General features: G+C 41.0%; 2 protein-coding genes across 2 annotated transcripts in view; one reads left to right on the forward strand and one right to left on the reverse strand.

The window, feature by feature from the left end:
- Positions 1–14,265, forward strand: part of nf1a (neurofibromin 1a) — a 176,119-nt gene that overhangs the window by 101,704 nt on the left and 60,150 nt on the right. Inside the window, exons 35-39 of the mRNA XM_046075025.1 lie at positions 9,976–10,408; positions 11,039–11,379; positions 11,841–12,043; positions 13,013–13,206; positions 13,284–13,424. Coding sequence (XP_045930981.1) covers positions 9,976–10,408; positions 11,039–11,379; positions 11,841–12,043; positions 13,013–13,206; positions 13,284–13,424 — 1,312 coding nt within the window. The remainder of the gene's footprint in view (positions 1–9,975; positions 10,409–11,038; positions 11,380–11,840; positions 12,044–13,012; positions 13,207–13,283; positions 13,425–14,265) is intronic.
- On the reverse strand, positions 1,603–4,898 carry LOC123986648 (uncharacterized serine-rich protein C215.13). The gene is made up of 2 exons (XM_046075026.1): positions 4,780–4,898; positions 1,603–4,232 (listed from the first exon to the last, which is right to left on the reverse strand). The coding sequence occupies exon 2, from the start codon at positions 4,189–4,191 to the stop codon at positions 3,097–3,099; it is 1,095 nt and encodes a 364-aa protein (XP_045930982.1). The 5' UTR covers positions 4,192–4,232; positions 4,780–4,898; the 3' UTR covers positions 1,603–3,096.

The following is a 14,265-nucleotide window of genomic DNA, read 5'->3' on the forward strand; positions in this document are numbered from 1 at the left end:
CCTCGCACGGTCGTGCTCGGGCCCTAAAAATATAATCCGAGCAAATTCAATAGGGACCTCGCACGGTCGTGCTCGGGCCCTAATAATCCGAGCAGATTCAATAGGGACCTCGCACGGTCGTGCTCGGGCCCTAAAAAAATAATCAGAGCAAATTCAATAGGGACCTCGCACGGTCGTGCTCGGGCCCTAAAAATAATAATCCGAACAAATTCAATAGGGACCTCACACGGTCGTGCTCGGGCCCTAATAATCCGAGCAAATTCAATAGAGACCTCACACGGTCGTGCTCGGGCCCTAAAAAAATATAATCCGAGCAAATTCAATAGGGACCTCGCACAGTCGTGCTCGGGCCCTAATAATCTGAGCAAATTCAATAGGGACCTCACACGGTCGTGCTCGGCCCCTAATAATCCGAGCAAATTCAATAGGGACCTCGCACGGTCGTGCTCGGGCCCTAAATAATAATCCTAGCAAATTCAATAGGGATCTCGCACGGTCGTGCTCGGGCCTTAATTAATATATTGACAGTGTACTAACAGGATACTATTAAATTAACATGATACTTTTTATATAATGTTATAATATTGTACTAATGCACTCATTCATACTAGTTACTCATCCAGGTTGTTGAAAGTATATCTGCTGTGGACAGATGGAGATTTAGCCAGGATGCGTTGAAACGCACACACACACACACACACACACACACACACACACACACACACACAGCACCTTGCTGTGCTCTGCATTCTGTGTATTCCCCTGCTTTTTTGTCCTATGCCAATCACATTCCTGCCCTACATAAATAGATTTATTTGCAGTTAAGCAGTTAAGTGTCATGTTTAATCTTTATAAACAATAAAGTAGGTGAATCAGAACAAGGACACAGTATGTCAGAGAAGCAAAGAAACAAACATTCTTGCATAATATGAAAATATACCCACCCAAGAGATGGACTCGTTAACTTTGATGGATAAATTATCATAAACTTTGTTTTAACTTGCTGCCGTTTTCTTGGGAGTGATTGTTAATTTTATGTTTGGTTTTATCGATACTACTACTCTTATCGGTTATTTTTCATTACTTAATAATTGCTAATTGCTAATTTGAAAATAATTTTAACTGGATTAGAATGTAATATTTTAAATATAACAAAATGTTGCTTACTAAATATCTCAGTGGAAACTAATCCAAAATGTATATCAAATAAATCTTATTCTTGACATCAGAATACTGAGAGAAGAACACAGATATCATTCCTGTCCTGAATGTGATCATCACAGTTATTTAAGGTTGCCATGAAAGGCTACACTTACATCTGTTGTGCATTATAATGTAAACAAAAGGCAGCTTTTAATGAAGACAAACTGAATTTGAGATGTGTTGTTGAAATATAATATTATTGAATTAGACGTTATATAATCAGTGTTCTTGACCAGAACAACAAAACACATGATGGCACTCTTGTACTGTCCGACAGTTGTGTTCACTCATGGCCATGTTATTCTGTCTCAGTAAAATCACTATAGGTAAGTATGACTTATCATACTTATCACTTAGGCTGTGCTAAAATAGCTGAATAAATCAGTCATTTACTTTGTCTGCCAGTTTTCAATATTTTATTAGTTAAACTCATTCAAGGCAACCAGTTAATATACAGCTGTAGAACTGTTTGGTAGGTGGAATTGGTTTGTTTTTAACATCACATCCAAAACCATAACCACAACCACTCGAAGACATGTGACAGAAACCAACTTCCCTTGGCTTTTTTCTTTGGTTAAGATTCAGAATTGTCTTCAGATACAACATAAGAAACAAATGAAAAAATAGATATTTACAGAAAAGCATTTACTTGGACATAACAGTTAACATATGAATAAGCATTAACCCTTAACCCCCCTGAAGCACTGGGGAGTACCTTCTCCCATCTTACACTTCTAGCCCTTTCTAATGTGCTCTAAATTGCAAATTAAGGGCACAAAACGAGGCTGCACAAGTAGTAATTGTAGAAATTCATTAAAAATGCTTAACAAACTGCTGAATCCTTGAAACCTGGGTTCAGAATCACACCAAAAAAATCATCACATGTACATTTTGCTAATACGCTGATGCAGGTTAGATTTCTAGACGCTAATAGAACAGGTCCCGGTGAATCCACCTGGAATGGCTTTGATGTCCCAGACATTTTCATTTTGTGTAGTTTCAGTGTGTTTCATTGTTTTTCAAAGCTTCATTTAGAACTTCCAGTAGAAAGACCCTGACAGCAGAAGGTGCAGCTGGGAGGTGAAAGTGCTCAGGCATGGGAAAATGGGGTTTGTGGCAAACAGTCCTGTAGCCAGTGGTTTCTATTTTATGATGGTGGTGCCCACACTTCCACTGGCGCAAGATGGAGCAAAACTCAGTTATAAGCAGTCTATAAGTCTAAGCCCAGTGTAGAAATGCAAACATTGGTATTACGCCTGTGGTATTCACAGCTGTTAACATGGGTTAAACAGTATGCTGGCCTCTGTGCTGCACCGAAAGTATCACGGTTTGTTCTCACCACCACATATCCTTCTGCTTTTTCATCAGCTACTAGATGAAAAAAATGTCTGCATGTATCTTATGGTTATGTTTTTCCCAGTAGCACAGCAACACACAGAGGGCAGAGAAGATGATTTTCACTCTCCTGGTCTCTGTGTTAAAGAAAATACAGCAGGGGTCTAAGCTGAAAATCCCTGGAGTGACCTTGCTGATAACTATAATGCCAGGGTGACTTACAGGAAAGCCTCCAATAACCTAACTTATGACTCCAACTTTGCCCTGTGCATCACACACGATAAATAAAATCCATTTTTTCCCTACTGTTAATGATAATAAATGTTGTTGATACTATATATTTTCCTTTCTTTAATTGTGACCTTCTGTGTTCATATTTTACTGCTACACTCTACAGTAGAGAACTAGATAAACATCACTTCTCTCTTGTCATGATTTCCTCAAATGAAAACAAGTTAGTTTCCTGTGTTTCAATCATAGCTTTTGCTGCCTAGAAACCAATGGAAGTGGATGCATGGCGATGGGGGGTGGGGAGTTGACTTTGGGTTACCTGAGACCCTAAGCAGCTCCTGTGCTTTTCATTTCTAAAACAACTACAGCAGTCTCATTATTGCCTTCTTGTACATCATTTTCATCCACCACTCGACCAAATGAACTCCCTTGATGTTTATTTCCAAACGTAGTACCTGGTGTCATGTCTTCTAACTCCTCATCTGTTTCCGGGAGCAGGGACAACCTTTTGGACAACCTCAGAGGCAGGAAGCTAGAGAGAGAAATTCGGTTAGATGACCTCAGTGTTACCTGGCCGTTGTCAGCTCCACCCTCTAAAAATGGTGAAGGGCCAGCCCAGTCTGTAGTTGTTATCTGCTGCCTCTGAAGCTTTTGTTTTTTTATATAGATGACCAGGAATCCTACCATCATCAATACCAGGGCCCCACCTATGAGTCCTGCTACTGCTTTACTGTGGGTTGTTTCCTGTTTGGGCTTTGCCTTTTTTTCTAGAGAATTTTGTCTTTTCTTTGCCCTGGTGGTGTGGGTGAGTGGTGTCTTTGTCATGGCCATTGAACTTTTTGTGGACTGTGTAGCATCACCACCTGTGACTGGCCTTGTCCTTGTAGACTTGCTGTCAACATGTTTGGTAGATGAGGTTGTAGTAGAGATGAGGTTGGTAGACTGTGTTTGACGTGTCATTTTATCACTGGTGAGTTGGAAGGTCGATGTTTTTCCTGTGTCTAGGCTTTGGGTGGAGCTGCTTAGCATTGGAGGTACTCTTGTAGTTATGGTTGGGTTGCTGCCGTGACTAGTTTCCATCGTTGTTGCTGATGTTGTGACTTCTGTGGAAGAATTGATGCCCACTATGGAGTTGTTTAGCTGAGATGATATGGGATTGGGAGTCGGTGCTGTTTGAATATTTGGTAAGAATGTCTTCGAAGGCGTTGTTGGAGTTGTTTGCAGTGAATGTTTACCTGAGACCTCTGAGAGTGGATTTAAGCTTGACAACTCCTGTGTTGTCAGCTGGTCGTGAGTGAGCTTATTTCCTACCTCACCTGCCGTCACATGAGTGAAATTGTGATCCTGGCCAGATGTTACTGTGCTGCTTCCTGTCAGTGGCAGCAGCCATATGAAAATGAGTCTAGTGAAATCGATGGTCATTGTTTTTTTCTGTCTTCTGGCGAGTTGCTGTATCTTTATAGCTAGAACAGAGGAAGTTATTTAATCAGAGATGCACAGCATGTATACAATCTGAAACAGATGAGGAAATACTTGAAGCGAGTGAGCAAACAAGGGGCAGTGTTGTGAAATGTAACCTGGTGTTGCATCATTTCCTCAAAATGCAACTCTAAATAGACATAAATTTCAAGGGTACATACTGGGTATATTTAAAGCACTACAATCAGTTTCATGTAATGGACATTTCACTGGTCTTTGGTTACATTTTACAGTATAAAATTATCTTCAACTAAAGGAGATTTTCAGTTTAATCAAGAATGTAAGAGCTTGCATTGCTACCTTTTTTTTGTCTCATTATTTTTATCAGCTTTGTCATTATCATTTCACATCGAAAAATCTCTCCAAGGGGCTTTATTTATGACTGTCACTGTTAAGTTTTGAATATATACTGTATATAGAGTTTCAATAAACTTTCACCCCATTTTTGGCTCTAGCATCATTCCAAAGCACTTGAGACATTAGGTGAAGCTAAAGCTACATTGAGAATTCAAATTATTAAAATGTACTCACCATTGACTTTGCACGGATAACTTCAGTAACCCGTTAGCTGTGTTGTTCCAGGATCTATTCAAAGTTCAATAGATGTAGGATCTTGTGCTGTTGCCAGTCTGGCACAATGTGCCTTGACGACAGCAGGAACTAGAGGCATTGGGCTCCTCTTCTGAAATGTTGAGAGTGATTCTTGCCTCACGTACAGGAAGTGTGACGTGTGCAGTACAGTTCCAGAGTTTGATGCTTAACCATGTGCGCGACTTCTTAGGAGGTTACAATTTGATCCTTTGGTGTTTTTACTTAGAGTTTAAGTAGCTGAGCCTAAAAATATCCATCATGTGTCCACACTCCAAACTGGAAGGATGATTTAGCAAGTTAAAGACTTTCCAATCAATTAAGGTTCAGAGATAAAAAATTAAACATCCACTGAGCAAGATTTTGACATTTTGAGAGAGAAAAGACATGTGGCTACATTTTGATGCCTTTTTTTGTGCTTATGGAGATAAATATACACGACTGGCAGCAGTTTACAAAAAAACTTCGTCTGCAAATCCTCCTCTCCCCACTCTAGGTGGACATGTGAAATCCCAGTCATGGCATGTTGACTGCAATACTGAACTAAAGACATATTTATGCAACTACATCTAATTTTTGACGGCCTAAACGTCCTCGAAAACTTAAAAAAATTTGCACACGCCAGGTGGGTCGACAACCAACAGGAAGTCGGCCATTTTGGATTGGATTGGTCATATTTGGCTATTTACAGACTCCGCACTTTAATGAACTCCTCCTAAAGAATTAGTCTGTGCGACTTAAATTATTTTCTAATCGCTAAGGCTGCTCTGGTCACATGACACACAAGAGTAAACCAGGCTGCAGAGGAAGCATCAACTTTGCATGTTACGCTGTACCTTGCTTGTTGTTGTACAACGGCCTTAAGCTTGACAGAAGCTGACACCACAGAAACTTTAGTGTCACACAGGGAATGAAAGTAACACTCACCACCCGCGGGTAAAATGGTGGTGGTTGAAATCTTCGGGCCATCCGCTTTGACGGAAAGGAAAAATGCACAACAGAAAGACAGGTGTAGTAAGGGAAGTTTGTTGTGGCGATCGGCGCCTGCGTCAAACACACAGCCACCAGTCAGCTCAGGAAATATCTTTGCACAAGTCCTACAGAGGCCCGGTCTGTCCCGACTTACAGCCTGTTTACAGCCGGTGCGCTGCAGCATCAGAGGCTGCAGGGGAGGGGAACTCTGGTGTTAACGGAGAATTACTAAGCTTGTCTACGAGACGCGTCACTTGGTTTTTATTTTCGTTGACCAACTTTTGAATTGAACCTCAAACTGAGTATTTTTTGTTTGCTTACTGGGATACAGAAAGATGGACTCCTGGGAGATTTGAACTGAGATCAGAGCGCATTAATTGATTGTTGAACTGTGGGTTTTGTATTTAGCGCTTACTGTCTAACACACTGTGGTGAACTGTGTTTTTCTTGTGGTCCGTAGGCCGACCTAATGATATTATATCCTATTACTTAATGCCATGACTTGACTCTCAAATGATCTTTCGCATATTATTATAATTTGATACATCTTCTCCACCATTGCTCATAATAATAATTCATGTATCACCTAATTTCATCATAACACAGGCCTGACTCACAAGAAAGTGTTTGTTTAATCTATCTAACATTGTGTTGGTCAGACTACACACTGATTTACTGCTTGTCCGTTTTGAATAATATAGTAGGTAAAGAGCTTAAAATATAATGGCATATTAAATCGCAATATTGGTTAAAAATAAAAAAAAACTTGCCTGGGAGAAAGTACAGTGAGATCACATGAAAATAAGCTGCTCGTAGTGAGACAGTGATAAAGTTGACAGTGAGTGTTGTGGCTATTGTACCTTGTTTGTAATAAGGTCTGACAGTTCGGCTTGTGTGTCTGTGTGTGCTGCTGTTGATGTTGACCCACTGTTCTTGTGTTTATGGTTTTGCTTTAATGTGTGTATTATTTATAGAGTAATCCTTTTGTCTTTTTAGGGTGACATATTACCACCTGTCCAGGCACAGCGGGTTTAAAATAGCCTTTTGGTTAATTCTGGCATTATAAATTTATTTATGTATTATAATGTGCATTGTCCCTGCTGACCTCAATCTAATTCAGCCACAACCACAGTCAATAACAACAATAATTAGAGATGAAATTACTCCAACAGAATTTCATTGTATGAACGCATGCAATGACAATAAAGATGGCCAGAGGAGCACCCGTTTAGCCTTCTCAACTGTATTTCTTTGCAACTGCAACCCATTTTTAGATAAGCAACATTTAGTCATGCACAGTGAATGATCTATTTTTTTCTGCTTACCACACCTAGAATTCTGTATATATCATCTGGCTATTACTATTACTTACAATTACGCTTCAATGCTTTTTTTTGTAACTCTAAAGTCCCTAAAGAAGCCAATAGAAATGTAGGGATAGTGACTTGAAATATAAATACTGATTTGAAAGACAAGACGTGGACACAATGCAAAAAAACAATTTATTAAAAAAATGATTTAATCATTATCAGTATTAGAAAGTCTGCAGTACAGGTAAGAGATCATAGGCAGCTAAAGCAAAGTTCAATAGAGATGTATTAATACAAGGACTGTTAGCAGACATTACACCCAAATTTCTGACCATCATTTCAACATGGCTTTGACAGCACATGAGATCCCTGGTGTAAGATATAAGAGATCAGAGATCTGATTTACGTGTTGTTGGTCTACCTTTTTGTCTGTTGCTTTTATTATTGTGTCCACTGTGTTGTGTTGTAAAACAAGAAAAATCAGCCAAATCAATTGTTGAATTAAATTGTTGAATTTGTTAAGCAAGTGTGTAAAAAAAAAAATAAAAAAAATGTTGCATGTAAGATGTTTAACAGAGATGTGTCTGGGGGTGGCTGTGGTTTAGGAGGTAGAGCAGGTCATCCACTAATCAGAAGACCGGTGGCTTGATCCCCGGCTCCTCCAGTTCGCAAGATACTGAACGCAAAAATGCTCCTGAAGGCTGTCCCCTCAGTGTGAGAATGATTATTTTCTTTCTGATGAGCAGTTGGCTCCTTAGCATCTGCCATCAGTATATGAATGTGTGTGAATGTGACATGTATTGTAAAGCATTTGAGTGGTCGGAAGACTAGAGGCGCTGGACAAGTACTGTCCATTACCATTCCCATTACTTAGCTAATTCTAACAAACTATTCATTTCTTTTTTCATACCGTAAGTTGGCAAAGAAAACCTCTTTCCAGTATTGCTCTTGACCAAAGACTTGGCCAGGAACTGTAAGGTGGAGTTGTACATGCAGTAGCACTATTCTTATCACAATATTGTCATTTTTTCAACTCACATATTTGTAATTGTAAACAGAGTATTTGTATGTACTTTGCTTAATGGTGTAGAAGAAATTCCACTGGTAGCATCATACATCAAAAGTTAAATGCATTACTAGGACTGGGTATTGAACCACAATAATGTCTATCCAAAACTGTTCAGAACCAAAACTGACATTGAATGCATTGTCAGATTTGTAAACTTGTTTACTTATGCTTTAATCAGATAGTTCCTTATTAAATCATTTTGCCAAATTTAGACTATATATTACTAGATACATAATGTTTGGCACTCAAGACAAGAAGCCAAATTTCTCAGACGACTATGTTTAAAAAGTGTATTTATATTTCTTAAATTAAAGTTTTGAAAACTATCCTTTTTGGTATGGTTATGGAAACTCAGGTATTGTATCCGCACTAGAATTGAACATCTCATATGATGCCCAGGCAGCCCATTCATTTTACTGAGGTTTTAGTTCAATTCTGTGAGGTCAGATATTCTGGAAAAAAAAAATAAATGAAACCTGTGAGTTGAACCCCAACACATCAGCTGAACTGTCTGGTTGCTGTTTGTCTTAAGTGAAGTATCTAGGCCTGGAGTTTGCCAAGGTGTGGTTACCATCTCACACAACAAGGGGCATGTCCTCTAGATCCTTGGGAACCTCCAGACAGTAGTCCCTGGAGCTGGAGCTCTTCATCTGACAGGCCTTCTCTTCAAGATCAAAAGCCATTGCCGTGGCCGCTTCCTCGAGTCCTGCCCCAGCCTCCTCCCTTGCCTCTCGTATTTTAGCCGGCCTCTCTTCCTCCATCTTGTCTGCTCTCACCTCCTCAAGCATGACACTGGCATCACACGGCCCAACCAGTCCCTGGACCTCCGGCCGGTCACTGCCCCAGTAGCCCGCACTGCTCACCAAGTCCATGTTGGACCGGGAGGTTCGGGGGGCATTAACCCGGCGGTGAATGTGGCAAACTTGGCATGCCAATACCATGGTGGCAACCAGCAGGCAGACAATCAGCCCCCCTGCTGAGCCTATAGCAATCAGACCCATCTCAGTGTCGATCAAGCAGTTGGCACGAGTGCTATTGGTGTCTGTATCAGGATAGATTGTGTGGTTAATGGTAGTGAGGACAGGGGCTGAGCTGCTACCTTGAGCTTCTGTTTTGGACGAATATGGCTGCGTGGTTGAAAGGTCAGTAGGACAGAACAGCAGCTGGCTGAGAAGAAGAAACAGCCAGAGAGAAGTTCCTGTGCCTTCCATGGTGCTCTGAAATTAAAAAAATGTTTTAGAAAAAGTTAATCCAGTTCAGAAATGTAGATTTTCTGCATCACTTACAGACTGTCACTAAACTGCGTCACTTTTAGACCTGATCAAGGAAGTACTTTTCAGTGCCATTTGCCTTTGCAAAAAGTCAGACCAGAAAGTCAATTTTACAATTAAGTTTACTACTACTAACTTCACGACATGATCTTGTATTGGCAATACTTACTTGAAGTACTCTTATTTGGAGATCTTGGTGGAGAGATGGAGACAGCTGCTGCAGTCAGACTCTTGAGATGATCTGAACTCACTTCCTGAGCCCCTTTCTTTTTTCTGGTCTGGTTATTTAAGGCCTCTGGTTTGATACCACAGATGCTGACGAGCTCTTACAAAAAAGAGACAAAAAGAAATGTCGTTTATCAGAAACCTAAATGGCTTTCATTCGTGTCACATGTTTTGCTATGAACAATTTTAGGTAGGCTTATGTGAGCAACACTGACCCCAAACACATTATTTTACTAAAGATGGCCTGCATTTGAATTTGACCTTGTCTTTTTTTTTAATCTCCTTTCTTTAGGTTCAAAACAGGCCAGATCAATGGTGACCTGCTCATCTACCATGTCCTCCTCACCCTCAAACCCTACTATGCTAAGCCCTACGAGATAGTAGTAGACTTAACACATGTAGGACCCAGCAATCGCTTTAAGACCGACTTCCTGTCAAAGTGGTTTGTGGTCTTTCCCGGGTTTGCCTATGAGAACGTAGCAGCTGTCTATGTCTACAACTGCAACACCTGGGTGAGGGAGTACACTAAGTACCATGAGCGGCTGTTGACGGGATTGAAGGGCAGCAAACGGCTCCAGTTCATTGACTCTCCTGCCAAGCTGGCCGAGCACATTGAACCCGACCAACAGAAGCTGCCTGCAGCCACACTGACCCTGGAGGAAGACCTTAAAGTGTTCCATAATGCCCTCAAGCTGGCCCACAAAGACACCAAGGTCTCAATAAAGGTGAGGATGCAGCCATAGCAGTTTGTTCTAAAAAAAATGCTAATTACTTAGGTTAGCTGTATCATTAGAGGAGTGCTGCCCTATCTGTAGATTTTCCGATTCGACAAGTAGTCGTTAGTTCAACCCATTCCAGGGCTAAATTGAGTTCCAGGGATGAGAAACAATGTAATCAGTAACAGTGCTGTGCTACATTACAGAGAGTCTTTAAAATATACTCATATCAAGGGGCCCGAAGCGAGCCGCCTGTTAACGACAAGTGGTCGTTCTGAATGTGTCAGACAGACTAGCAAGGAGACTAAACATTTTTTCCATTTAGTTTCGGATTGTGATTTTAACCGGGTTGCTAGTTTGACTAGCTAAAAACATCCGAATAAGCTAAATACAAAGAGCAGGGGAGAGTCGCCTCTAGTCATAAGGTAAGGTCCGTGTTGCAATAGTCCCCTGATACTTTTGTTCTGGCCCTAAGGACAAGTTGCAGCTCCAGAATAGAGTTTGATAATTTTGTTTTTTTCAGCGACTAACTGACTAATGAAAACTTGGTCAATTAAGACTCTTCTCATCGACCAGGGTTTAGATGACTATTTAGGGGGCTGCCCTTCCTAAAACAATGTATGTTTTTATGCTGATCAGGTAGGCTCGACTGCAGTTCAGGTGACCTCAGCCGAGCGGACACGTGTCCTTGGCCAGCCTGTCTTTCTCAATGATGTGTACTACGCCTCAGAGATTGAAGAGATTTGCCTGGTGGATGAGAGCCAGTTCACCCTTACCATGGCCAACCAGGGCACACCGCTCACATTCATGCACCAGGAGTGTGATGCCATTGTCCAGTCCATCATCCATATCCGGACACGCTGGGAGCTGTCACAGCCTGACTCCATCCCTCAGCACACCAAGATCCGACCAAAAGATGTTCCTGGCACTCTGCTCAACATTGCTCTGCTGAATCTGGGCAGTTCTGACCCCAGCCTCAGGTCAGTCCCGCAGGGCATTTAGTTATTCTTACAAGATTCTTTGACCTTGAAAATAAAGCAACTTACCGGCTTAGTGAGGGTGGAATTGAAAAGAGGGTCTGATCCATTTAATTGAGACACAAAGGATTTTTCTTTTTGCCAAACAAGTTATATGTAATCTGCTGTGGATGTGACAATCCAAACTAAAAAGTAAAATCCATATTGTTATTTTAGTGCTCTCTTTCCAGAGAAAGATCATCTGTTTGGTGTTTTGCCTTTGTATCCAGATTTGTAGATTTCAAATCTCTTAGCAGGGTAGACACAGAGGCTGAGTTAAATTATACCACCTGGAGACGGTGTTTTCTCTGCTAAGATTTCCTAGGTAACAAAGACAGTTGAGGAACAGTAAAACTTAACGCTGTTTTTGCACTGCTCCTGCCGCGGCTTAACAGCTCTGACTTTGTTGTCCATCCTACATCCAGGTCAGCGGCTTACAATCTATTGTGTGCTTTGACCTGCACCTTCAACCTAAAGATAGAGGGCCAGCTACTGGAGACATCTGGCCTTTGCATCCCAGCTAACAACACCCTTTTCATAGTGTCCATCAGCAAGACTCTGGCTGCCAACGAGCCTCATCTGACGCTTGAGTTTCTGGAGGAGTGCATCTCAGGCTTCAGCAAGTCCAGTAAGCTGCTGGCAGACATGCTCTCACATATATACATGTAGCCATGTCACTTTATAACTCATACTCATTACTGAAATATTATTCTGGGTTTATGCAAGACATGTTGTTGAGCACATCAGGGGATTTTACTAGTAGATCACATATTAATGACCTAAATGGTTATCGGCTCATCTGGAGTGCAAACTACACTGGTCTCTCATGTGAGACCAGCACTAAGAATCTATAAGTCCTACTAGCAGCTTCTAGAGGCCATGCTGCTCCTTATATACAGCTGAACCAAACCAGTTTGGACCCAACCTCTGATATTGTCATCCTTAATGTCTAACGCCAACTAAGGAGACTAAAAACAGCAAATAAGGACAAACACTTTAGTATTTGGAAGCACTTGACATTATAAAAAGGCAATTATAAATCCCTTTTTTTCCAAATATTGCCTTTTAAATTATGTGATGTAGGTGTCGTGCTGCCACTGTGTCAGAAGGTTGCATTGTTCAGCACCAAGCTGGGCTAGTTGTAAGAAGAGAGGAGAATTGTTTTAATGTGTTGCTAGTGTTTCTGGTTGACTGTCATGGTCCAGACATGGTTTTTAGTTGATTATGATCGACTGCATTCTCTCATTACACTTGTATGTTGTTCAGCTCATCCTTCTCTCTTTTAAAAGTTTATCGTGTGTTAAACAGGATCCTACATTTGCCATAGTGCGACCAGAGTCATTTAGTTAGAACCGCCCTGCATCTTTCTAACGCTGACTTCCTGTCATGAATCATCAGGTTTATTTCCTCAAACATGACAAAGATCCTCCAGAAAGCATTACACAACTCATTCTGAGTAAAACTGATCTTCATGTGGAACAATATAACGTTCAGTAGTATGAACTACTGTAAGACAAAGATAAGAAAATCTCGCCATTGACCCAACAATGACCTTTGAATTAGAACGTAAACCAGGTGCTGTGTTTTTCTACTTCAGGTATTGAGCTAAAGCATCTCTGCCTGGAGTACATGACCCCGTGGCTGCTCAACCTAGTTCGCTTCTGTAAGCACAATGATGATGCCAAGCGCCAGCGTGTCACTGCCATTTTGGACAAACTCATCACCATGACGATCAATGAAAAGCAGATGTATCCCTCTATCCAGGCCAAGATCTGGGGCAGTCTGGGTCAGGTGAGTCTATCACACCAACAGCTTGAAAAGTAAAAATGTGTTCTGGGTTTGAACTTACTTTCTTGCTGCGTCTTCAGATAACAGACCTGTTGGATGTGGTGTTGGACAGCTTTATTAAGACCAGTGCCACGGGAGGCCTGGGCTCCATCAAAGCAGAGGTTATGGCCGATACTGCAGTGGCTCTGGCCTCAGGGAATGTCAAACTGGTGTCCAGCAAGGTGAGACTGTCTACTCTGAGCTAATACATGCTAAAATAAGAGGAGATGCGGAGGAACTTATACTCAGCATGTATCTTATCAATGACAGATTTTTTTTTTTGAATATTGAAGACGACAAAGTCATCTTATTGCCTCACAGATCATTTCATTTCATGGTATTAGGGACCTTTGCTTTGTCGGAGGAGACTTCACCTCTGTGCTACGTTTTCTCCCTATAAGCACAGCAGTGTGTTTGTGAGCAAATACTCAACATATCATTTATTCAGCCAGTTTTGAAACCCTCTGCATGGTTTTACCACTGCATGGAAATGATTGGTCAGCTCCCTTGTGGCGAGATGTTGTTTACAGGCATTAAAATAATCGTAGCGAATGAGCTTTGTAAGAGGAAGTAGCAGATTCGCACTCATTTCTGGCTATCACAAATAGTCACTATATCAAATCACAGAATTTAGTTGGATTTCTTAATCATGGGACACCATCCCACACAATTCAGAATAGTTGCTTACCAAATGAATTATACAGTAATTAAAAATGTAATTACTTCAATCTCGATCTGAAGGTTGCTTGACTCTGTGTACAGTGGCCGCATACTATTCCACATACAGAAACTATGTCATCATGTTGTTCTCTCCTCTAAGGCTCATCTAAAGAAGAAGAATTTCAGTTAAACCAGTCAGCCACTGAGAGCTTCTCAGGAATCACAAGTGAAATTAGGGCTGGGCGATATGGCCAAACATGTTCATCATAAATAAAGTAATAAAAGCTGATTTTTGAGACCAGACGATTAATTGTGGTTTTGAACTATTTGTTACAGTCAGAACATGACACTTAATGAACACTT

This window comes from Micropterus dolomieu, linkage group LG17, assembly GCF_021292245.1.
Source record: "Micropterus dolomieu isolate WLL.071019.BEF.003 ecotype Adirondacks linkage group LG17, ASM2129224v1, whole genome shotgun sequence".
Taxonomy (NCBI): Eukaryota; Metazoa; Chordata; class Actinopteri; order Centrarchiformes; family Centrarchidae; genus Micropterus; species Micropterus dolomieu.

Coding starts and splice junctions, on each gene's coding strand:
- LOC123986648 (XM_046075026.1), bottom strand. CDS start 4,191: ATGACCATCGATTTCACTAGACTCATTTTCATATGGCTGCTGCCACTG.